This window comes from Mauremys mutica, chromosome 2 (assembly GCF_020497125.1).
Source record: "Mauremys mutica isolate MM-2020 ecotype Southern chromosome 2, ASM2049712v1, whole genome shotgun sequence".
NCBI lineage: Eukaryota > Metazoa > Chordata > Testudines > Geoemydidae > Mauremys > Mauremys mutica.
The window spans coordinates 99324640-99350455 of NC_059073.1; the positions used below are offsets into that span (position 1 = coordinate 99324640).

Here is a 25816-nt window from a genome sequence, read left to right on the forward strand (position 1 = left end):
TTGTATATCTCCTGAGGTGAACAACTGTGGACTACTGATCTACCCATAAAGGGGCTGTTGCAATATTCTAAGGTTTATAGATACTCTTGCACACTTTGTAAGGCAGTATGAGAAACTGGCAATATAACATCACTACTGAGACAGAAGCAGCAGGGGAAGTTTAGGTGAGACAATCTCTGCAAAGTCCATAAGTTTGGAAGGGGAAGGCAATTTCATAAGCTTGTGGTCAGAGTTAAGGTTGTTATTGAAATAAGCTGCCTTCTCACTTATCTATACTCTTACTAACCAGATGTACAAACTGTAATGGTAGATTAATATTGATGTAAATTCCCTTGTCAGTTAGAGATTTTTAACATTTTAGGGGTTTTAAAAATGAAGATGCTATAGTTTATGCTGTTCATATGAGGGTTATTCTAATTACTTCAACAACTTTAAATCCTTGAAGGATTCCCCTCACACACACTTTTAACAGAATACAAATTTCTAAAACATTATACTTACTTAAAAGAGACTAGGTAAAAATAAACCCCTTGTTTTACCACATGGCATAAGAACATAAGAATGGTCATACTGGATCAGACCAAAGCTCCATTTAGCCCAGTAGCCTGTCTTTTGACAGTGGTCAATGCCAGGTGCTTCAGAGGGAATGAACAGAACAGTTAATCATCAAGTGATCCATTCCCTGTCACCCACTCCCAGCTTCTGGAAAACAGGGGCTAGGGACACCATCCCAGCCCATCCTGGCTAATAGCCATTGATGGACCTATCCTCCAAGAACATATCTAGTACTTTTTTGAACTGTATTATAATCTTGGCCTTCACAACATCCTCTGGCAAAGAGGTTCACAGGTTGACTGTGCGTTATGCGAAGAAATATTCAACCTGCTGCCTATTAATTTTATTTGGTGACCCTCTAGTTCTTATGTTATGAGGAGTAATTAACACTTCCTTATTTACTTTCTCCACACAAGCAGAGGAAGAAAAATTCTCTGTCATCCAGAGAGCAATGGAAAGGAGAATGTGTAAGATATCGCTCCATGATCATATTCTGAATGAGGAGATCAGAAGGCATACAGAGGTGACCGATGTAGTGCAGGCGATATACGACGCAAAGCAAAGATGGGTGGATATTGTAGTCCGCAGGCAATACAATAGGTGGACAACCCGCATCAGTGACTGGATCCCCAGAGACCATAAATGACTGCTGGGCAGACTGAAAACACGCTGGGCCGATCTCATGACAAAACTCTTTGGCCAGAAATGTAAAGAATGTGCTCGGAACAAAATAGCATGGTGTGGTATTTGTGGCAGCACGGATGAGGAAAAGCCGGCCAAAGATGATAGTCATCAGATGGTCACTACTGTCTAGTACTAAGAAAGCTAGATCCACTTAAATGAAATGCTATAGGTTGTAACCTGTTAATCTAACCTGAAATATTACTATTAATAATAAAGATACAATTAATTCAAAGAAGTGTTAGATTGCATTGACATTTATATATAATTGTAAACTTCAGTAATCAAACATTGTATTTACAGAGCAGCTTCTTAAAAGCAATATTAAAAATAACAGCTTTATTTTTAGACAGAAGACAATGAAAAAATATTATTGGCAAGCATTTGATTTACAGAGTATTTTAAGTATATTGTAGCATGCGTCTCTTCAGGCTTACCTTCCAAAGCACATTTCTGGGCACTTTTACTGACAGCCAACAGGGACAGTAAAGCACCTGCAGCAACTCGTTTCAGCACATCTTTAGAGGATTTTTCTTCATAGCTCTGCAAATAAGTAAAGATTTTATCACTACATTGGAAAAGTAAAACATATACTGGAGAAATGTTCATGATCATGTTTATGCCTGTAAAAGTGATGTACCACTTTGAATTCTCATTCTGAGAATTCAAAATTAGAGCTGGTCAAAATTCAAGATTTCCATTTTGCAGGAAATTTCAACATTTCAGAATTTCCCACGAGCCAGAGATTATGCAAATTTTTGTTTTACGAACACCAAACCATAGTGTCTATCTACTTTAATTGGAGAGAAACATATTGAAGTTAGAACAATTAATTTTTCTCCTACACAACTGTCAATCTGTGACAAATGTGTCTATATGGGCGCTATCTTTTGCTAGGGAAAAGTGTACAGGAAGATTAGCTAGATATTGGGACAGTGACTATGTTAATCCCTAGGCTTACTGTAAAGTCTTGAGTTTCTAAATACTATGTGTACTGATCTTGCTATATCAAGAGAGTTGCAAAAATCCACTCACGAATTTGTAACTTCCCCTAGGGCAGTGGTCCCCAACCTTTTTTGTCTGGCGGGCGCCAGACAACGCGCCACGGAGGACCGTGGTGGCGGACGAGCATCCGCCAAAATGCCGCCGGCAAGCATCATCATCCAGAGGATTCACCGTCAAAATGCCGCTGAACTTCGGCGGCATTTCGGCAGATGCTCGTCCGCCGGCCAGTACGCGGGCGCACTCAAGACACCCTGGCGGGCGCCATGGCACCCACAGGCACCGCGTTGGGGACCCCTGCCCTAGGGAGTAAGTGGGGAGGAGCAGATAAGACACCAATTTCTACAGAATTGTAGAAGTCACTCTGCTATCTGGTAAAGCTACGAACAGAACCCCGGATGTATACTTGAGAAGAGCCCTAAAAAGACAGGGAACCCATAAGGCTGTGGAAAGGCTAGAGTGGATGCACACACAACAGCCGTAAGGAGGTTCTGGGGTTGTAGGGGAGGAGGGGAAGGTCTCCTCCCTTCCAGCCGCTGGAATGCACTAGAGGGAACTTAAATTATCAACGAAGATAGAACCCTAGTAAAATCCTACCACCTACAACAGAAATTCTCCTGAGTGCATTGTGCCTAGACTTCACAGATTGTACCCCACCCGCCTCTATCTTACATATCATTCCCTGGCTATTAGCTTTAGTCCTCCAGATACATCATTGTCCAGTATGTTTTTCAAGCCCTAAATATGCAATAAATTGATGCTTGCTTTAGGGTTATTTACTGAGAGCTTAAGGCAGTAAGGCAGGCCTGAAAAAGAGTCAAAATACAAATAAAAAAGAGCAATGTTTTTCGGACAGTAAAACAAACATTTCGATTATGGGTATGTCTGCACAGCAAAGAAAAATCTGCAGCTGGCCAACTCAGGTTCACGGAGCCGTTTCGTTGTTGTGTAAGCTTCTGGGCTCAGGCTGAAGCCCTTACACCCCACAGGGTCCTAGAGTCTACACAGCAGTGAAACAGCCCCGCAGCCCAACCCCCAGAAGCCTGAGTTGGCTGGTACGGGTCAGCCGTGGGTTTTAATTTGCTGTGTAGACATACTCTATATGGGTAACTGAGAAGACATTAAAATACAAAGGCATAAAGTGGTTCTGTATATATTACTAACACAAAGTTTAAGATAAAGATTTAGATGGCAATAGGTCATATCTAATGAAAACAGTTCTACAAGAAAAGAGAAGAGTAAAATACTGTAAGAACAGGGGATCTGCAAGGATATTGATGTAGGTGAAGTGGATGAGATGGGAGGGGGAATCTCTTCTGCTAAGACCGCAACAAATGAAAATCTAGAATGAAGTACTGTTTATGAACAGTTCATCAACACTAACAGATTTAACATAACTTGAAAAAAATATGATGCTGTAGTTCTTATATGTAGGTCACCTTTTGGCTAAAGTATGGCAGTTCAAGGAAATCACCTTAGGAGAAAGGAGTAGTGTGTAGAACTGGAAGGCATCTCAGATACTAACAAGAGAAGTCAGGGGAAATGGAAGCTAAATAAGAACGGCTTAGTTTGGGATGCAGAGAATTATATGTATTAGTGGTTGGAAATAAGAGGGAAATTTTTAAAGGTACAAAAATTATTTAGGCACTCAACTCCCACTGAAAGTCCATACGAGTTGGTTGTCTAACTCCCCTTTGGGCCACTGAAAATCTCGCACTAAGCCCTCCAGCTGGGAAGTCTCTCAACAGCAGAAAACTGACTTTGGCCTTGATTTATCTTTAGGTATGCTAGCTTAGGTGGGTATAATAAAGAACGGAAGGGTCTGAGAGAGTGTAGAACTGTGGGAGTACATACTACCTCTCAACCCTCTCAAAAGGAGTATGTAATTAACCAACTCAACATGTGATTGGTCCTAGGAAGGGAGGGACATAGCCAGAACAGCTGGGAGCTGTGCTGAGTCATTATGCAAGCAATCTCCAACATCAAGCTTTTAGCAAGCTCTGAAAGCAATGTAAAGCTTCCTTCCCTAAGTGGAAACCCCAGGGAAAGTGGTACCAGTTGGGGTAAATCAAGTCTTGAAGAGCCCTAAACCCACAGTTCAGGTTCAGTTTCCTATCAGACAGCAATTTTCAGCAGCAGTCAAAAAAGCTAATAGAATGTTAGGAACCATTAGGAAAGGGATAGATAATAAAGACAGAAAATATCATAATGCCATAATCCATGGCACACCTTCACCTTTAATGCTGCATGCTGTTCTGGTCACCTCATCTCTAAAAAGATATATTAGAATAGGAAAAGGTACAGAGAAGGGCAATAAAAATGATTAAGGGTATGGAACAACTTCTGCATGGTGAGAGATTAAAAAGACTGGGACTGTTCATCTTGGAAGAAACACAGCTAAGGGGGGAATAAGATAGAGGTCTATAAACTCATGAATGGTGTGGAAAAAGTGAATAAGGCAGTGTTAGGTATGTCTTCATATAACACAAGAACCCAGGGTCTCCCAATGAAATTAATAGGCGGTAGGTTTAAAACAAACTTCCTTTTTTCTTACTTCTTCACACAATGCACAGTCAACTCCTGGAATTGTTGCCAGGGGATGTAGTGAAGGCCAGAAGTATAACTGGTTTCAAAGAAGCATTAGATAAGCTCATGGAGGACAGGTCCATCAATGGCTATTAACAAGATGTTCAGGGATGCAACCTCATGCTGAGGGTGTGCCGACACCTCTGATTGCCAGAAGCTGGGAGTGGATGACAGGGGATGCATCACTTGATAATTGCCCTGTTCTGTTCATTCCCTCTGAAGCATCTGGCACTGGCTGCTGTCGGAAGATAGAATATTGGGCTAGATGGACCACTGGTCTGACCCAGTATTGCCATAAGACATTCACACCTCCCTTCATGTCCATGCACAAGAGCTTAAGGTGTCACAGAGCACGAGAGGCCCCAACAGTCACTGCTACTCAATGTTTTTCAAGTCTCACGTGTGTAAATAAAGCACATCTACAGTAAGATCCACACCGACACAAACTTAAAAAAGAACTATTGTTCCAGCAATTGTGGCAAAATAATGGAATATTAAGAGAAATATCACTGGGCATCTAGGTATCAGAACAATAAGAGCAGTTAGCCATATCTGATTATAAAGAACAAATTCAGACAAACTTGACAGCTTCTATTGACTAAAATAGTGAAAAACAGACTGATGTGGATATTTCAGTTTTAATAAATCATTTGTTATAGTTTCACATGAAATCTTACTATTATTACCAAATATACAATGATAAAGTGCAGGTAGTTAAGAGTAGGCCAATAAAAATGATAGGGAGCTGAAGGACTTATGAGGAAAGAGAAGTTAAATATATAGCAACTAATATATCTTGTCTAAGTGACAAGTAATGTAAGACATGTTAAGGGTCTACAACTGAAGGTGTAAATATCAAGGAGGGAAAGGAATTATTTAGGGTAGTACAAGGAAGTATAAATAGGAATAATGAGATTAAATTAGGAAAGAGAAAACATTTTGGTTAATATCAAGAAAATTGTCCTGTCGGTGAGATCTATTATGTTGAGGAACAGTCTCCCAATGGAAGAGATAAAAGTTCAATGCCTGGCAGATTTAAAACTAGATAGTCCTGTATGCAATAATCAGACACTGGCAAAGGATGGATTAAATGGCTAAATAGGTTTTCTCAGTCCCTAATTTCTATGATTGTGTGGTGTTAAAGAGCACTCAGCTGCTGTCATTTACGGGAAGAAAAACAAGGTCTCAATCCTTAAATATTCCAAGGCATATTTGGAAAAGTAGGAATCCTTTTGACCAAATATTGAGTTATTTCCAATTTAAATTTGCATAATGATATTCTAATTATGTAAAATCTTCCCCTGCAATTTAAATAAAATATTGTATTCACTTCCTACCCTAAACTATTATGTAATGTTGCTGTGTGGTGTTAAAAAGCTGTATAACAGTGGTGGGAAGAGTGATTTCTAAATGCAGTTAATAAACCAGTTTGTTTGAAGTGCTCTGGATTCTTTACTAAGACTAGTTCTCAAAATAGGTTGGCCTAGCTTTTAATTAGACATTCAGCATTACAATAGAAACATGATCTCAGTCATATAATCAAAACCATAATACCATCGTATTAATTTATTGAATACATAAATTTATACCTGAATTATTAATTCATTAAGTTTGGCTCCTGATGCCAAACCTCCTTCCGCTTCATCTAGAAGAAAAGTAATTGTTGGGTTGGGGCAAATATTCTGTTTATCTTGGAGCTGCCTTTTCCCCTCTTCAGCCAAAAGAAAGGAGAGGAACTGCAAACTGGCCATATATAAGCTGGGACATGTGGTGGACAGATGCACACAGTCACAAATTGTATCTAAAAGGTCAAATACATAACAGATTTTTTTTTTAAATTTCAGCTTCAAGACATGGTTAAACATTTCAGAACTGCAACAAACTAATCCAAGGTATGTGCCTGGGTCATGGAACAGCACACTAGTGCTTGCAAGAGACATCCAATGAGCCCTAAGTATTTGCACCTAAGTTTAAAAATACATTTTTGTATTCTAAATTCATGGAAAGTGTGAATGACTAAGGCCTGGTCTACACTAGGACTTTAATTCGAATTTAGCAGCGTTAATTCGAACTAACCCCTCAACCGTCCACACCAGGAAGCCATTTAATTCGAACTAGAGGGCTCTTTAGTTCGAATTTGGTACTCCACCCCGACAGGTGGAGTAACGCTAAATTCGACATGGCTAGCTCGAATTAGGCTAGGTGTGGATGCAAATCGAACTTATTAGCTCCGGGAGCTATCCCACAGTGCACCACTCTGTTGACGCTCTGGACAGCAGTCGGAGCTTGGATTCTCTGACCAGCCACACAGGAAATGACCCGGGAAAATTTGAATTCATTTTCCTGTCTGGGCACTTTGAATCTGACGTCCTGGCTGGACATCGGGGCAAGCTCCGCAGCACCTGCAACGATGCAGAGCTCTCCAGCAGAGGAGTCCGGCCAATCCAAGAATAGAAAGAGGTCCCCAGCATGGACAGACCGGGAAGTCCTGGATCTGATTGGTGTGTGGGGCGAGGAGTCTGTGCTGTCGGAGCTGCGCTCCAGCAAGCGGAATGCAAAGACCTTCGAGAAGGTCTCCAAAGCAATGATAGAGAAAGGATACAGCCGGGATGCAATGCAGTGCCGCGTGAAAATCAAGGACCTGAGACAAGGCTACCAAAAAGTCAGAGCGGCAAACGGACGCTCCGGAGCCCTGCCCCAGACATGCCGCTTCTACGAGGCACTGCATGCCATTCTAGGTGGGTCTGCCACCACTGCCCCACCAGTGACCGTGGACTCAGTGGATGGCATAGTGAACCTGGACAGTTCCTCCTCGATGTTCGCCGATGTGGAAGATGAGGAAGGGTCTGTGGAGGATGGCGCAGGCGACAGCGAACACAATACCGCTTTCCCTGACAGCCAGGATCTCTTCATCACCCTCACAGAGATCCCCTACCAACCCTCCCCGGCCGTTAACCCGGACTCTGAATCAGGGGAAGGATCAGGCGGTAAGTGCTATAAACATGTAAACATTTATTTTTTATAAAACAGGTATAAAAAAATAGAAATACTATATATAAAATTTTCAATGAAAAACTATATGAAAAGTAGGTCCACACATATAGGGATTGAACAATAATCCTCTAGGGACAATTCAAGAAAGGTCTCATTTAGGTCCTCGAAAAGCCTCCGCAGGAGGTTCCTGGGGAGAGGTGCCTTGTTGGGTGCTCCGTGGAAGCACATTCTTCCGCGCCAGGACATCCTTATGTAGATGGGAATCATCGCCTCCACAAGCATGGCCGCATATGGTCCTGGTCTCTGCAGGGCTTCCCTTAGCATCCACTCTTTGTGACTCCGAGGGACCCGCATCAGGGTGATCTCGTTCATAAAATGCTGCATCTAATTAGGGCAATTAGTGTATTGTTACTGTTGTGAATGGTTGACTTTTACTTTGCATAACAATGACCCTCGCTTAACAGCCACGTGTTGTAGGCCACATAGGAAAAGCATACATTGATCTTTCCCGTGCACTGGCGGGAGTGGCTGGAAAAGGGTCAGAGTATATGATTTCCAGATTGCCTTTAGCGGGAGGGCACAGCTATCCATTAACTGATAAGCAGAATGTACTGTAAGGCTTACCAGGACTGTCTGCTAGACGGATTCAGCTGTCTCTCCCCACTTGTCCGCTCTCCTGTGCAATGCCGCAGCCAATGAGAGCGTATTCCGAAATCTCGAACTTGGCCTGAGATCTCGTGAGACTTGTTGCCCTGTATGGTCTTGTTCAGAGAAACTGACTAGACTGTGTTCACTGTTCGCAAACATGTATCTGTTCAAGGAAATCAGTTACTTTTCCCATCACACAGCTTCGGCTCTTTCCCGGACTGCCCCGGCATCCCCCTCGCAGAGGCTGGCGCAGATTAGGCGGCGAAAGAAAAAGACTAGGGACGAGATGTTCGCGGAACTGATGGCCTGCTCCAGAGCCGAGGCGGCAGAGCAGAGACAGTGGAGGGAGACCCTATGTCAACAGCATCGCACACACATCGAACGGGAGGACAGGTGGCGGCAGGAAGACCAGCAGGCGACTCAAACGGTGCTTGGGCTAATGAGGGAGCAAACGGACACGCTCCGGCGCCTTGTTGATGTTAGGCAGGAGGACAGAGCCCCCCTGCAGTGTATCTGCAACCGCCCTCCCCCGCCAAGAAGTCCTGCCCCCCCCTCACCCAAAAGTACAAGATGGCGGGGCGGTAGGGGCCGTGAGAACTGTCACTGCACCACTGCATAGCGCTAATGTACCACACACCTCTCACGCTATAAATTTGTAGAAGTGCTTCCCTTACAGGCTCACCCAGTCCCAAATCCAAGTTTCATCCCCCCAGTGTGTATTAGATTATTAAAAGCTGTTTGCTGTTATTCACTCTTTCGGTCACGTCTTTCGTGTCAGAGGATTTTTTTGTGTATGGGGGGGGAGGGGATTTATAATTGCACGGTATAGCCTACATTACCAGGGTACAGACTTGGGGCCATGATCAACTGCAGGGCACACACACACTGCAGTCAGTAGGCACCAGGGTCACTCTGTGTGGTGTATGCTGCCCCGGGTCATTCTGTGATGTGTATGCTTGTCCAGGGTCCTAGTGCCTGCCACCCCCTTAATGTTAAGGCACGCTGCCCTTACCATGCACTTCCACCGTAGCAACGAGCCTCTCCGCTGCCCTGAGCCCCAACAAGAGCCCTCATCCACGGACAGATACTCACCCTTCCCCCACACCCCTCACCCCTTCCTACGCCCAAACCCGCAGCCCACTGCCGTCATCCAAACCCCTATCCAAAGAAGGCACCACTCGCCCCTTCCTGCAAACCCACCCCTTCCTGCAATCCCTCCCCTTCATGCACAACCACTTGCAACCGTCCCCCACCCCAGAGACCTATGTAGGAGCAGGAGGATGTCATTCCTCTATGGAACAAGCGGTCTGTACATCAGTGCACACCGTGCCCAGCACAGTATGCGTCCATGTTTCAACACCTGAACAGAAATGCAAAGTAAAACAAAGATTTATTAATAATGAGTGTTACAATTAATTTGCTTTAAAACGTGCTTTGGAAGTGGGGGAAACTTGGAGAACAGGGTATGTAACCGCAGATCGAAATCGACACATACAGACACAGGCCCAGGGTCAGTTTCTCTTGAAAGCAAGTGGAGAGTCATAGGTTACCCTGCTCTCCGAGGAAACTTGCTTTCAAAGCCTCCCGGATACACAGCGCTTCCCGCTGGGATATTCTCTCGGCACGGGTGTCTGGCTGAGCGTAAACTGCAGCCAGGCGATTTGCCTCAACCTCCCATCCGGACAAAAAGGTCTCGCCCTTGCTCTCACAGAGATTGTGTAGCACACAGCAAGCAGCAATAACTACGGGGATATTCTTTTCGCTGATGTCCGAGCGAGTCAGTAAGCTCCGCCATCTCCCCTTGAGACGTCCGAAAGCACACTCCACCACCATTCTGCACTTGTTCAGCCGGTAGTTGAAGAGTTCCTTCTCTCTGTCCAAGGCGCCTGTATAGGGCTTCATGAGCCAGGGCATTAGCGGGTAGGCTGGGTCCCCGAGGATCACTGTAGGCATCTGCACATCCCCAACCGTTATTTTGTGGTCCGGGAAGAAAGTACCTGCCTGGAGGCGTTTAAACAGACCAGAGTTCCTGAACACACGCGCGTCATGAACCTTGCCCGCCCACCCAACGAAGATGTTGGTAAAACGTCCCCTATGGTCTACCAGTGCTTGCAGCACCATTGAAAAGTAGCCCTTTCGGTTAATGTACTCGCTGGCCTGGTGGGCTGGTGCCAGGATAGGGATGTGAGTCCCATCTATAGCCCCACCGCAGTTTGGGAATCCCATCGCGGCGAAGCCATCTATGATGTCCTGGACGTTCCGAGAGTCTCTACCTTTGAGAGAAGTTGCTCAACGATTGCGTGGGCTACTTCAATCACAGCAACCCCCACGGTAGATTTGCCCACGCCAAAGTGGTTCGCTACTGACCGGTAGCTGTCTGGCGTTGCAAGTTTCCAGAGGGCTATGGCCACTCGCTTCTGCACACTCAGGGCTGCTCGCATCCGGGTGTCCTGGCGCTTCAGGGCAGGGGACAGCAAGTCACAGAGTTCAAGGAAAGTGCCCTTACGCATCCTGAAGTTTCGCAGCCACTGTGATTCATCCCAGACCTGCAGCACTATGCGGTCCCACCAGTCCGTGCTTGTTTCCCGGGCCCAGAATCGCCGTTCCACACCATGAACTTGACCCATTGCCACCATGATCTCCACGGCGCGGCGTAACCTGCTTTGTGAGAGGTCTGCGCCACTCTGTGAATTCCTGTCCTCACCGCGCTGCCGGAGCCTCCTCGCCCGATTTCTCAGCAGCTGACTGTGGAAGAGGTGGACGATAAGGTGCGAGGAGTTGACAACGGCCATAAGTGCAGCGATGATCGCAGCGGGCTCCATGCTCGCAGTGCTGTGGCGTACGCGCTGTAACTGACAAGAGAAGGGTGCGAACAGATTTCCCGCCGGAGCTTTCAGGGAGGGAGGGCGTGATTGACGGTTCAATGACGACACTTACCCAAAACCACCCTCGACACATTTCTCCCCCCAGCAGGCATTGGGGGCTCTACCCAGCATTCCAATGGGCAGCGGGGACTGCGGGAACTGTGGGATAGCTTCCCATAGTGCACCGCTTCCAAAGTCGACGCTGGCCCCGTGAATGTGGACTCAGAAATTCGAATTAGTGTATTTAGTATGGATACACAAATTCGACTTCGTAAGGTCGAATCCACAAATTCGAACTATGTTGATTCGAAATAGTCTTGTAGTGTAGACAAGGCCTAAGTATTCCATGTTACATTTGAAATTAAAAGAACAAAACCACAAATGAGCACTGAAACTGTTGAGTCAACCTTCACTTGCTAGACGAGTCACTTATTTGAATTTTTTAGCCTTCCCCTCACTTTAAACCAGAGCTTGCATTATATTAAAGACAGCAACAATCAGAAGCTTTTCATTAGAAGCTGACTCTCTTGGCAGAAGTGCAGTTAGGCCCTGGCTCAACAAGTTACTTAGCACATGCCTAACTAAAAGCATAGATTTCAATGGGACTACTTAGGTGATTAATTGTAGGCACATGATAGATTACCTTGCTTAATCAGGGTCTTAATTATAATAATTAACTTATTATTTGTGTAATAGTTTAAACCATTATACAACAACAAGTGACTACATGATGACTCATGCAGCAAGAAAAGTTTATGACCTTTAAAAATGTTTTTCAGGCTTGTATGTTTTTGTTTGCTTTCGTACGTTTTACATAAACTATCAGTGTAAGAAAAAAAATCCAAAAAAACAGTATGCTATAGCTCTGTTTAGCCTCTAATTAAAGCTGATTTACTTTATCCCAAAGTCCAGAACCAGAAACTGTTGAAGTCTATACAAAAAAAAAATTGGAAAGCTGTGTAATAGCTGAGAAATGACTTTACCGAACTATATAAGAAAAAGTTATAAAAACAAACAAGGGTATCTTCTCAGTAAAAAGCAGGCACATTTTGTTTATTGTTATGGATATGTCCTTTATAAGTATTTGATAGCATCTAATAAGAGGTCATCCTCATTATTAGCTGCAAGGCCTAAATCCATCTAAGAATAGGCATTACCAATTATTGCAGTCCAACGTTTTCCAAGAGCTGCTGTCACAGATGGAAGAGCGATTTGGCCACTTTTCCTTAACAGCATAGCCAGAAGGCTAAACAAGTCTGTCCATGTTTGGTGAACCGCATATGTTAACTCAGTATCTGCAAACAGAACATAGGAAGTTCAAGCTATTAACACAAACAGAAATCTGGATATCTAAGCCTGACCACAGAAACTTACCTTTAAAATAAGAAGTGATGAAAAAAAACAAACATGCAACCTCCATCCCATACACAAATAATTCAGTCCCAAACCAATTTTAACTCAGTTTCTCCCCTTATTTCGTAATTATGCTTGAAGACTAGAGAGTAAATAGCTAGCAGATATAAACTTCTAAATATTAGCATGTAGCAAATGAAACATGTAACTCTACAGTTTAACATACAATGTCAGGAAAGATGGTACTGATTTTGCTGAGTAAGAAGTGCATCTGTCTGTCTAGACAAGAGAAATATCTACGTATTACCCAAGCCATCCAGAGAGCGAACGGAGAGGATCATTAAGGTATTTCCCAAAAGAGGTTTCATTAGCTCATCCTGGATCACAAGCTGAGTGTCTACCAATAAACATGACTGTAGAAGCCTGGACACTGAAGACAAGTACTGAAGTAGGAATAAAACCTGTTAAAATAGTAAAAAGGACACAAAAGCTGGATCCTTGAAACCTGATTTTACAGTATGTTAAGACCTACTTTAGGCAATACCACATAATACACCTTTTGGGGAATCTACATATATAGATGGCTGGCAGAATTTGATATTCATTTTTTAAATTTGTCCATTTTCATTTAAGATTTTTTTATTTTTAACTATTTTTAATTTTTAAAGTTGTGGGGGATAGGGTTGTACTTAGGGTTAGGGCAGTACTGACAGCGTGGGGCGCTCTCTGTGGCCCCGGGGAGCAAGGTGCAGGGGAAGCTGCAGTCGTCCTGGACCTGCAGAACAGAGATCCCCAGCCACAAGAAGGATTATCCTGTGGCTGCTGAGGTCACTCCACTGCCTAACAGTTCCTGCCACGGGCGGCTTCCTACACTCCTGGCTGGTGAGTGAGTGAGCTGGGCCATGACTAGGGAGCTGCAGAGGGCTCCCTGCACAGCCATGGAGCTGTTGACACTGGATCTCTGCTGGCAGACTAGATGATCATAATGGTCCCTTCTGATCTTGAATTCTATGATAAGGTGCAGAGAAGACTCAGGGTCCTGTCTGGGCATAGCAGAGACTCCCAGCCAGGGCTATAAGGAGTCGTCGTCATCCCCGGCTGCAGATGAGGCCACCCTGCTGCTGACTAGTTCCTAAAGCCCCCCACAGCTGGGTTGAGGGGGTCTTTGTTCCACTGGGCCAGGATTGCAACCTTCCCTGCACCGTGTGCCTGCAGGAATTGGGTGTCAGTGGTCTCACTCACACATTCACCAGCCAGGAGTGTGGGAGCCACCACCATGCAGGAACTGTTCAGCAATGGGGTAGCCTTCCCTGCCACCAGGGGCTCGTCTTCCTCCTTGAAGTCCTAGTCACCGGGGTGGGAGGGGGTGTCTCTGCTCTGCAAGGCTAGGACAACTATAGCCTCCACTGCATCTGGAGTCTGCAGGGATCAGGTGTAACCAGCCCAGCAAACATATAGGAATCCTCTGCAGCTCTGCTGTCACAGCCCTATCCCCTCACTCTTGTGACAATGGAGCTGCTGGTGACACCTGATCCCTGCTAGCACAAGGTGTGGGAAAGTCTGTAGTCCTGGTGGGGCAGAGCAGAGAACCCGAGCACGCCCAGCTAGTGAGTGAGAAAGCAGGTCTGTGTCAGCAGGACTGCAGTTTCAGCAGTGGGGTGGCCTCCCTCACAGCTGGGGGCTCCTCCTCACAGCCTTAGTCAGGGGTCTCTGCTCTGCCCCATAAGGACTGCAGACTCTCCCCGCACTCCCACTCCTAATTTGTCACCTGAGGCAGCACAAGGAGCCTTGTATAGCTGCATTGTCACAGACCCACTTACTTCCGTGACAGCAGGGCTGCAGATGACTCCCAGCATGGACTCACAGATACACCTATAGATACTCATTCATTGTTTTGTCATTGATTTCAGCGATTACTGAGAGTTATCAATTAAAATTTAATCCTGTCAAGCCTAAATATATATCAGTTAAAGAGATGGGAAATTAAGGTGATGTGGACTGAAGTTAGTTTTTTTCCCCACAAACGTTTATTATACAAGATGATGGAAAATTCCCATTCTGAAGACACTGGTGTGAAATCCAAAGTATCACTGATAGATACAGAAATTTCTTAGGAGGAAGTTGTGGAGAAACCTAGAGGACTAAATGATATTCCTCGGAATAGTTGTGAAGCAAACAGAAAAAATACAGCATGGGGACACTGATGAGAATATGAATATATCCTCATCATGGCCACTGTAACTGAAGATTTAAAAAATGTTAGTGATTTTCCCCAAAGGAACTAAAGGAGGGTCAGTGAATTACAGCTTTTTGAGTGTTTCCCGTCTCTCTCAAAAGAGGCTCTCTCTTTGCAGTCTCTTTGGTAGTTTAAGTAAATTGTTTAATAAAAGAATATGGCAGCCCTTCGCACAGTTATATATACATTAAGACTATGAACGTTCTTTTTGATATAACTTAGATGTTGTGGAAGACCTTGGCTTCAAGTTTTCACCCTATACATCAATGGTGAGCCTCACAAAATATTTGAGGAGTGGGTAATGACTTCTCAGTACATCTGCCTGCAAAACTTAGGTAATTAGATTTTTTATTTCTTTCTGAAGTTTTCTGTGACAAGTTCTGCCCATATTTTTTTCTATATAATATTATTTACTCTATGAAAGAAAAACTATTTAGCACTAGGGCCCCAATCCTGGAAACTCTTAAGTATGTGCATAACTATACACATGCAAGTTGTCCCACTAACAACAGTTCAACTCCTCAGATGTAAAGTTACACATCTGCTTTAATGTCTGCAAGATCTAGGGCCTCAACTGAAGTGGCCATGTTTGTTATGGACAACTAGATGGAGAAATATGAGTGCAGCCAAGGATTTGCATGCTAAACAGCTACTTAAAACAACGGATATATGAGTTAGTAACTGGTTGAAACTATTCAGTATAAAACATCATAATGCCCAGCCTGTCATGTGCTTTTGTATCACCAAAGAGTTCATTCTGAAGACATAAGGCTACATTTTTACAACAGAACATGTGGGACAACAGTATCCTAGCAATTTGCTGACAGTCTTCCTTTTATTTAAACATTTCAGAACATTTTTTTTTCAAATGGAAAAGTGGACACAACACCACTTACTTTAAGCTAATTGACACTTAAAATATAATGTCTTTGGCATAATGACTATTATGGTGTTTCAATATAATTATTGTGATTCCATTCCTACCACAATAGCAATGGCTGTATCATAACTATTAGAATACAATATGACTAAGATTACGTTTTTGTCACGGATATGTTTAGTAAAAGTCATGGACAGGTCACAGGCAATAAACAAAAATTTACAGAAGCCTGTGACCTGTCCCTAACTTTCACTAAACATATCCCTGACTAAAGGGATAAGCAGGTTCAGCACCCACTGCTGCTGGGGCACATGGGAGCTCTGGAGTCCCCCTGCCTGTGGGGCAGGGCAGCTACGGGGAGGTCCGCCAACCCCGTGGCAGAAAATATCATGGAGGTCAATGGAAGTCGCGGATTCCATGATTTCCGTGACCTCTGCGATATAATTGTAGCCTTAATTATGACCTGAAGAGTTTCTAGTTTCTCTCTACATATCACTCTAAGTCAAAAATTAACATACAGATTTAGGGTAGTGTTTGGGAGGTTTTTAATCAAGTTTTAAAGAAAATATTTTTTTCTTGATGGTTTAGATAGATTGTTAAAACTGTTTTATAGTTTGACAGTTTTATGTACAACTCTTTTTAAAACACAATGAATAGCCTACTGTGAATAGTGCATAGTATATTTTCCTCTCAAGTTTACATAGAATTTGATTGAAATATGATTTAATATAATTTACATGACAGTTTAGAATAGCTTTGATAGCTGTTCTAAGATACTGGGTATACAGTCTAAACAAACTGATATAGTTGTATACGTTTAATGAACTTCAAGCTTTTAAATTCATACAGTGCATTTCATAATCACATAAAACTAACCTGAACTTTTGTATGTTCAGTGTGACATGGATGAGGCAGAGGAGCTTTCAATTCCAACATACATCTTTCAACCAACCTAGCATTTACAAGACTAATGGAAAATATAGGATAAATAGTTTGTTAGAGTAATATGTTTCAACTTTCATGCAAAATAAAAGAAACTTTACAAATATGCTATTAAAGATAACAGTACATATCATTAACTTAGAGTAAAATACATTACATGGATGTGACAATTATCCCCAAATAGTTATATTATTTCAAACCCTAGAGCAGATGCACTTATACTGGTATAAAAGGTGTTTGTGATTTTTTTTAAAGCAAAATAGTTTTACCAGTACAACCACTAGTGTGGATGTTGTTATATCAATATGGAGGTGCCTGATTCTAGTATAGCTTATTCCCCTTCCTATACAGGAATAAGCTATACAGGTATAAACACCTTAATATTGCTGTAACTGCATCCACACTAGTAGGATTTTTACTGCTTTAATTCCACTAATATATATTGTGTAGACAAGCCTCTAATAAAAGTCTTTGAAATTCTAAAGAGTGCCCTGCACTAAGGCCTGGTTTACACTACGAATTTCTCGAATTTAGCAGTGTTAAACCGAATTAACCCTGCACCAGTCCACACAACGAAGCCCTTTATTTCGATATAAAGGGCTCTTAATATCGATATCTGTACTCCTCCCTGACGAGGGGAGTAGCGCTCAAATCAGTATTGCCATTTCGAATTAGGGTTAGTGAAGCTGCAATTCGATGGTATTGGCCTCAGGGAGCTATCCCACAGTGCACCATTGTGTCCGCTCTGGACAGCAATCTGAACTCCGATGCACTGGCCAGGTAGACAAGAAAAGTCCTGCGAACTTTTGAATTTCATTTCCTGTTTGCCCAGCGTGGAGAGCTGATCAGCACAGGTGACCATGCAGTCCCAGAATCAAAGAAGAGCTCCAGCATGGACCGTAAGGGAGTTACTGAATCTGATCTCTGTATGGGGAGATGAATCTGTTCTATCAGAACTCCGTTCCAATCAACGAAATGCCAAAACATTTGAAAACATCTCCAAGGCTATGATGGACAGAGGCCACAACAGGGACTCAACACAGAGCTGCGTGAAACTAAGGAGCTGAGACAAGGAGCTGAGACAAGCGTATCAGAAAGCCAAAGAATCAAATGGACGCTCACGGAGGGAGGGACGACTGACGACTGTAGCTATCCCACAGTTCCCGCACTCTCCGAAAATCATTTGAATTCTTGGCTGAGCTCCCAAAGCCTGAAGGGTCAAAAACATTGTCATCTGTGGTTCAGGGTATATGTCGTCGGCACCCCTCCCTCCGTGAAAGCAAAGGGGAAAAAATCCTCTCTCTCCTTTTTTCAGTGTCACCGTATGTCTACTGGATGCTGCTGGCAGACGCGGTGCTGCAGCGCTACACAGCAGCATCCCCTTCCCTTCCCTTGCGGACGGCAGACGGTACAGTAGGACTGATAGCCGTCATTGTCATCCTGTGAGTGCTCCAGGCTGGCCTCGGTGAGGTCGGCTGGGGGCGCCTGGACAAAAATGGGAATGACTCCAGGTCACTCTCTTCTTTAAGCTTTGTCTAATGGAGATTCACTCCTGCCTGGAATATCATAGCAGCTGGAGGCTGCCCTATCCTCCCCCCTTTGATCTCTGCTTGCAGAGGCAATAAAGTCAGTGTTGTTTCTTATTCATGCATTCTTTATTACTTCATCACACAAATGAGGGGGATAACTGCCACGGTAGCCCAGGAGGGGTGGGGGAGGAGGGAAGCAACGGGTGGCGCTGTTGCAGGGGCACCCCCTAGAATGGCATGCAGCTCATCATTTCTGCGGGAGGTCTGGGGCTCTGACCCGGAGCGGCCGTTTGCCTCTCTGGTTCTTTAGTAGGCTTGCCTGATATTCTAGGCAGGATTGACTCTCCATTAAACAAAACTTAAAGAAGAGAATGACCTGGGGAGTCATTTCCATTTTTGTCCAGGCGCCCCCAACCGACCTCACCGAGGCCGGCCAGGAGCACCCATGAAGAAGCAGATGGTACAGTATGACTGGTAACCGTCATTGTCAACTTGCAAAGGCAAGGGGATGCTGCTGTGTAGCGCTACAGTACCGCGCCTGTTAACAACGTCCAGTAGACATACAGTGAGCGTGAAAAAAGGCTGAACGGGCTCCATGGTTGCCGTGCTATGGTGTCTGCCCGGGCAGTCCAGGGAAAAGGGCGCGAAATGATTGTCTGCCATTGCTTTCACAGAGGGAGAATTGACTGATGACATTTACCCATAACCACCCGCGACAAATTTTTGGCCCCATCAGGCATTGGGATCTCAACCCAGAATTCCAATGGGCGGGGGAGACTGTGGGAACTATGGGATAGCTACTCACAGTGCAATGCTCCGGAAGTCGATGCTAGCCTCGGTACATGGACGCACACCGCCGAATTAATGTGCACACCGCGTGCACTCAACTTTATACAATCTGTTTCCAAAAATCGGTTTCTGTAAAATCGGAATAATCCCGTAGTGTAGACATACCCTAAGATACAACTAGCAGGAAGCTTCACTGTTTAAAAACACTATCAGATACTTCCTTCATGTGACCAAACGTAATTCTAGTGCTTCATATTTCACAGGTGGACCAACCACTTACAAAAAAGGTTTAGTTTTTCAAACTGTAACATACTGTAAGTACATTTATTCTAAAAATATATATTAACTTTAACCTGAGTATCACTTTAATGTTGTTTAGTATTAACAGTTTTTGCAATTAATTATTTTAAGTTCTTTAAAAAAAGAAACAAAAATAGTGAGGGTCTCAAACCTAAGCCCTCTCACAGCTGCCAAATATCACTTGGAGATATAGGACAACACTCATGCTGTCAAATTCCACTTTCCCCTCCAAACCCAACTTTCCAATATACACAAACATACACTTTGTGCAATGAAAAAAAATCACAATGAAATATAATCACTTACAACTCTGAATGTCTGATGATCATATATTCAAAAATGGACAATAAATAAATACCCATCTGAACAAAGGTTAATCATTACCAGAGGGAAAGAGGAGATGCCCGCACTGATGAAAACCTGTACCAGAAAGACTCATTGAAAATAATGAGAATCATCTGTCTGGAAATAGGTACCTTTTCCGTAAGCACAAAATGAACACATGCATCTGCTAGCTTCATTTAAAAAGCGTTAGTGAACATTTCAGAGTACCCAAGAGCCAATCAATATCTGTCACAAAGTTCTGGTAAGAAACATGGATATTTCTTATCATATTCTAGTTCTCCTCTACTGCTGCATCTGTTTGTAGCTCAGCAGTTATTGAGCTCTTACCTACTGAGAGGTGTTAGTACGTGTGCTTTTCGAAGAGCAATTCCAGTGTCCTTTGGAACAACCACCAGCAGGTTGCCCAGCAGGCTGCATACAGCTGACAGGAGAGGAGGTGTGACTAGAGCACACTGATTAGACAGAACATCAGGCTGGGGAGATGCTGCAGCATGTGGAGATGCTGTTGTGGTAGTGTCACTCTGACCTAGAACACAGTGATCAAAACAAAAACACTCACCCAAAGATAAGACAGAGTAATTACATAAGACAAAGAACTATACATTTTATTTGATACCCAGTGTATCCAACTCCCCTATAGATTTTTAAACAGTAAAACAAGAGCTTCTTGGAACAAAACATATGAAATTTCTATAAGACCTCAAACTATAAGACGTCAAATATGGAAAGCTGCTTGGCAAACTGTGGCACAAGAAACCTGAATGAATAATCAGAAAAAAGAAACGCAGGAAAAATTTAAAATAATAAATGAAATATTTTTATGCAGTTTTTCCCTTAAATATTGTTTTTATTTAATCATTTGTGATAATAAAATATATCATCACAAATTATATAAATTGTGTAAGATGATGCCCAGATTCTATGACTGAGGAATCCAGAGAAGTATATTCATAATGCTTGCTAATTTGCCTGAAAATGTTAAAAATATAGTTTTTCATTGTAACATAACAATCACTTTAAAAAACAACCACTTTTCTACAGGGGGGCGAAATACTTTTTTTTCAGATTGAGGACAGATTAGGAGAGATGGGGAAAGAATGGGACAATGAAATTCATAACAGAATATCTTTATGTGAGACATTTATTTCTCTACTGAAAGCCTAGTGTTCTGGAAAGCTGACAGATTGACAGCAATAAAAACCGAAGTCCATCAAACACGTGCATCTCTAAAAAGATCTCTAAAGGCTTCGTTACAGAGCTATGCCAGGAAAGCTCAGACTCTGTGCTCATATAACATGGCCCCACTGCTGAGACCTCCAGTAAGACCATCAATCAGTGCCAAGTGTGGTGATTGTTTTTGCAATGCAGACATCTGTCCATTAGAAACTGACAGACCATGAATTTATTTCAGATAGGCTACAAAAAAGCCACCACATGCAACTTTTGGTTATTACCAATTTGTTAGTACATAGAACCTTTTATTTCTATAAAATGTGGGTCAGGTCGCCAAACCAACCAACTTCCAAAAAGATACTTTTTAAAATTAGCTATAACTTTAAGAAATAGCTGTTGTATTTAATGTTCATGTGTAATTCTCTTCCTTCTCACAAGGATAAAGGATTTCTTACTTTCAATTCCACAGAAAACCTTATGCAATATTGTTAATCTCCCCTCATCCCAAAGCAACCAAAAATATTTATGTCCATGGATACATTTAAAAATTAAACTGAAATCTGGTTTACCTTGAGCCATAAGCCGGTCAACTGGTGTTTCAGGGACAAAACAAGCTGATGCTAGCGGGGCAGGGGCCTGCAGCTCATCAACGCTCCCCATTGACGGTGAGGCAGAAAGGATCTAGGAAGCGATAAAAACAAAGCAATTGATTTACTCTTTGTTAGTATTATGTTTATTGTCCAAATATAGCTAATTTTTCAGGAGCAAAGTGTTTGGGTGTGTGTGTGTGTGTTTTAATAGTCAGTGTTAAAAAATTGGTTCCTGGCCTCGCCTGAAGCTCCACAGTGCCAGTGACACATGCTCAATGGTAATGACAGATCATTAGTGCTCCTCAGCCTTTTCCACAACTGTTTTCAACTATGCAAAACGGAATAAAACCTTCCACAACAGAACTTATTTTTTGTCACACCTTTTGATTTCATCTCTAGTGAATATAGTTAAATACTCAGATTACTGTGATAACCAAAGTAGCAGTAAGCAAATAGCTCCTCCCTTAGCAATTGCTGTAGACACACAACAGTTGGTTGTGAACATTACACTAGCTGTTTATATTAATATATATGCATTCAATGGACAGTTTTTTGAAAACACTTAAGCTCTGATCCTGGAAAGTATCATGCAGGTGCTTAACTTCAAGCATGTGAGCAGCCCCACTGTACTGAAAATGGGGCTATTAAGTTCTTAAACATGAGTGCCTGAGTAAGTCTTTTTAGGTTCAGGACCTAAGTCTTCTCTTTAAACACTTCATTGAAAAATGTCCTGTCATTGCAAACCCTAATGAAGGAGTACAGACCTGCTGAGGCATATCAGTTTTCTTGACTGGTAGATGTTCAATACATTGGAAGCCTCCCAATCCCATTCTGTTTTGATTCTGTAAGTCATGATTTTTTTCACCCCCTTGGAAAAGAATCTGAATCACTAAAGCATTTAGATTTCAGCTTCTCATGCTGCCTGGCCACAGTATGATTGCCAGTGTTCGTTTTAGCCCACGAAAGAATATGCCCAAATAAATTTCTTAGTCTAAGGGTACGTCTACACTACGGGATTATTCCGAATTTACAAAAACCGGTTTAACAAAACAGATTGTATAAAATCTAAACACATTAAATCGGTGGTGTGCGTCCACGGTCCGAGGCTAGCGTCGATTTCTGGAGCATTGCACTGTGGGTAGCTATTCCGTAGCTATCCCATAGTTCCCGCAGCCTCCCCCGCCCCTTTGAATTTCCAGGTTGAGATCCCAGTGCCTGATGCGGCAAAAATCATTGTCGCGGGTGGTTCTGGGTAAATGTCGTCAGTCACTCCTTCCGCTGGGAAAGCAATGGCAGACAAGCATTTCATGCCTTTTTTCCCTGGATTGCCCTGGAAGATGCCATAGCATGGCAATCATGGAGCCTGTTTCGCCTTTTGTGACTGTCACCGTATGTGTACTAGATGCTGCTCACAGAGGCGATTCAGCAGCGCTACACAGCAGCATGCTTTTGCTTTTGCATGATAGCAGAGATGGTTACCAGCCATATTGTACCATCTACCATACCATAAATTGGTAATAAGATGATCGTGGCTACCAGTCCTTTTGCACTGTGCCATTTGCTGCTGTCCATTAAGTGCCCCTGGCTGCTCTTAGCCAGGGGCGCAAAAGCCAAAATTGGGAATGACTCCCTGAGTCAATCCCTCCTTTTTGGTATCTAAAAATAGAATCAGTCCTGCCTAGAATATGGGCAAGTGTACTAGAGAACAACTGTATCAGAGAACCAGAGAGCACAGCTGCTCTGTGTCAGATCCTGCAGAAATTATGAGCTGTATTCTATTCACAGGGGGTGCTCCTGCAACAACCCCACCTGTTGATTCCGTTCTTCCCTCAGCCTTCCTGGGCTACCGTAGCATTGTCCCCCCACTTGTGTGATGAAGTAATAAAGAATGCAGGAATAAGTCACAGTGACTTGTTAGTGAGATATGAGTGAAAGGCAGCCTCCAGCTGCTATGATAGTCCAGACAGGACAGTAAGGAGTGTGTAGGAGAGGAGCCCAGCATCCCTCTGCTAGTTCAGGGGCAATTGAATCTTTTCTTTACACATGAAGGGTGGGGGCTGATGGAGCTCAGCCCCCTGTCACTATGATGACGATGGTTATCAGCCATACTGTACCATCTACCAGGAAAAATTAGGGCCAGGCGCCCTTGATCGACCTAACAGATGCTAGTCAGCATGGTTACCAGTCCTTTTGCACTGCCCCATGTGCCAATAGGCTGATGATGAGGACGGATACCAGTCGTATTGTACCATCAGCCATCCATAGCGTGGGGGGAGCAAGGATGTTGGTGTTGAGTGCTGCACCATCGCGTCTATCTGCAGCATTCAGTAAAGATAGGGTGACATGTAAAAGAGTCAAGAGAGGATTGTTTTCCCTTTCACTTCTGGGGGTGGGTGGGGGGGGGTGCGTAAATTGCCTAGCTATGCCCTGACCCACCGCGGACACTGTTTTTGACCCTAGAAGCATTTGGAGCTCAGCCAAGAATGCAAATGCTTTTCAGAGACTGCAGGAACTGTGGGATAGCTTGAGTCCTCCAGTCCATGAGCGTCCATTTGATTCTTTGGCTTTCCGTTACGCTTGTCACGCAGCAGTGCGCTGAGTCCCTGCTATGGCATCTGTCTGGAGATATTTTAAAAATGATTTTGAATTTCGTCTTCTGTAACGGAGCGCTGATACAACAGATTTGCCTGCCCTTACAGCGATCACGTCCGCATCGTCCATGCGGGAGCTCTTTCTTTATTTTGATTTTTAACTGCATCACCACCCGTGATCTGAGCTGATCGGAGCTCCACGCTGGGCAAACAGGAAATATTCAAAAGTTCGCGGGGCTTTTCCTGTCTACCTGGCCACTGCATCCGAGTTCAGATTGCTGTCCAGAGCGGTCAGTGGTGCACTGTGGGATACCGCCCGGAGGCCAATACCGTCGATCTGCGGCCACACTAACCCCAATCCGATATGGTAATACCGATATTAGCGCTACTCCTCTCGTTAGGGAGGAGTACAGAAACCGGTTTAAAGAGCCCTTTATACCGATATAAAGGGCCTCTTAGTGTGGACGGGTGTGGCATTAAATCGGTTTTACGCTCCTAAAACCGGTTTAAACGCGTAGTGTAGACCAGGCTTAAGGTGCCACAAGTACTCCTCATTCTTTTTTCTCCAGAAGCTGTGACCAACTGGTCAGAAAATAGCTTATTCAAAGCAGTATGATTTATTTAATCATAGGAACACTGCAAGCAGAAAGAAGGGTCAAAAATATCAAAAGCCTACATGCGTTGTCTTACCTAAACTTAGCCTTTCTTTTCCAGTTTAAATGTGTTCTACTTAACCCAGGCACCACCGCAACCATTGTGACTGGGAGAGACAGGTTGTCCCCTACAAATGCTGCTTCTCAAACAGTCTTACCTCTTTCCCCACCCCACCCCATCCACAGTGACTGGATTGGAAGGACGGGTTGGACTTGTTACCTGATCTGGGTTTCCTGTGGGTGTTCCATGTCCAGATTTTACCCCGGCATAAGAAGATTCCCTTCTCTTTCTCTGTAGGTAAGAACAAAAGGCCTCATCCAAAGCCCACCAAAATCAATGGAAAGGTACTCCACTGACTTCAATGGGCTTTGGATCTGTCTAAAAAGGAATCTCTGCCCTTGCCTAGGGTTTATAATCAGCCTAGGACTTCGCTGGAGTGAGAAGGCTTAGCTTGTCCAAGTCATCAGAGACCACCTTATCAATAGTTCTCAAACATGAGTCCACCAGACAGTTTTGAAGCACCAAGAATGTGCTTTAAATAGCTATCTGCTAAAGCCAGATGTGATATCCAGCCACTGAATTAGCTAGAACTCTTGCTACCAGTTTCAGGGAATCACAAATGTAGTGGCTACAGATATTTTCATAGAATCATAGAATATCAAGGTTGGAAGGGACTTCAGGAGGTCATCTAGTCCAACCTGCTGCTCAAAGCAGGACCAATCCCCAGACAGATTTTTACCCCAGTTCCCTAAATGGCCCCCTCAAGGATTGAACTCACAACCCTGGGTTTAGGAGGCCAATGCTCAAACCACCGAGCTATCCCTCCCCCCGTGTATAGTTGAATTTATGATGATGATCAGGTCTTTTTAGCTTGTTGCTCTAGTGAAGCATGTGGCTGCAAATAAAGCTATCAGGGATTCTGAAGAAGCTTCTAAGAGTGGCTTTTATCTTTTTGTCTGCAGGAAGTATGCTCTTCGTGGGGAGTACAATTGCTATATTGGCTTTGGGGAGGATGAAGGAAAAAGTTTCTATTATCCTACAGAATTTCAAAGCTTCCTGCCAGAGCCTTTACCCTTTGTTAGGAGTTTCCCATTCCTCCTTGAA

At 43.6% G+C, this 25816-nt stretch overlaps 1 protein-coding gene across 5 annotated transcripts in view; it reads right to left on the reverse strand.

Moving 5' to 3' along the window:
• The window catches only part of RTTN (rotatin), a 175401-nt gene that overhangs the window by 38597 nt on the left and 110988 nt on the right, over window positions 1–25816 (reverse strand). For 4 of the 5 annotated variants that reach the window (XM_045006473.1, XM_045006474.1, XM_045006472.1 and 1 more), the window contains 8 exons: window positions 24932–25003; window positions 21447–21558; window positions 20032–20230; window positions 16676–16766; window positions 12991–13144; window positions 12488–12625; window positions 6414–6625; window positions 1674–1779 (listed from right to left, as the gene is read on the reverse strand). In XM_045006473.1, coding sequence (XP_044862408.1) covers window positions 1674–1779; window positions 6414–6625; window positions 12488–12625; window positions 12991–13144; window positions 16676–16766; window positions 20032–20230; window positions 21447–21558; window positions 24932–25003 — 1084 coding nt within the window. The remainder of the gene's footprint in view (window positions 1–1673; window positions 1780–6413; window positions 6626–12487; window positions 12626–12990; window positions 13145–16675; window positions 16767–20031; window positions 20231–21446; window positions 21559–24931; window positions 25004–25816) is intronic. The other variant, XM_045006475.1, reaches the window with a different exon arrangement.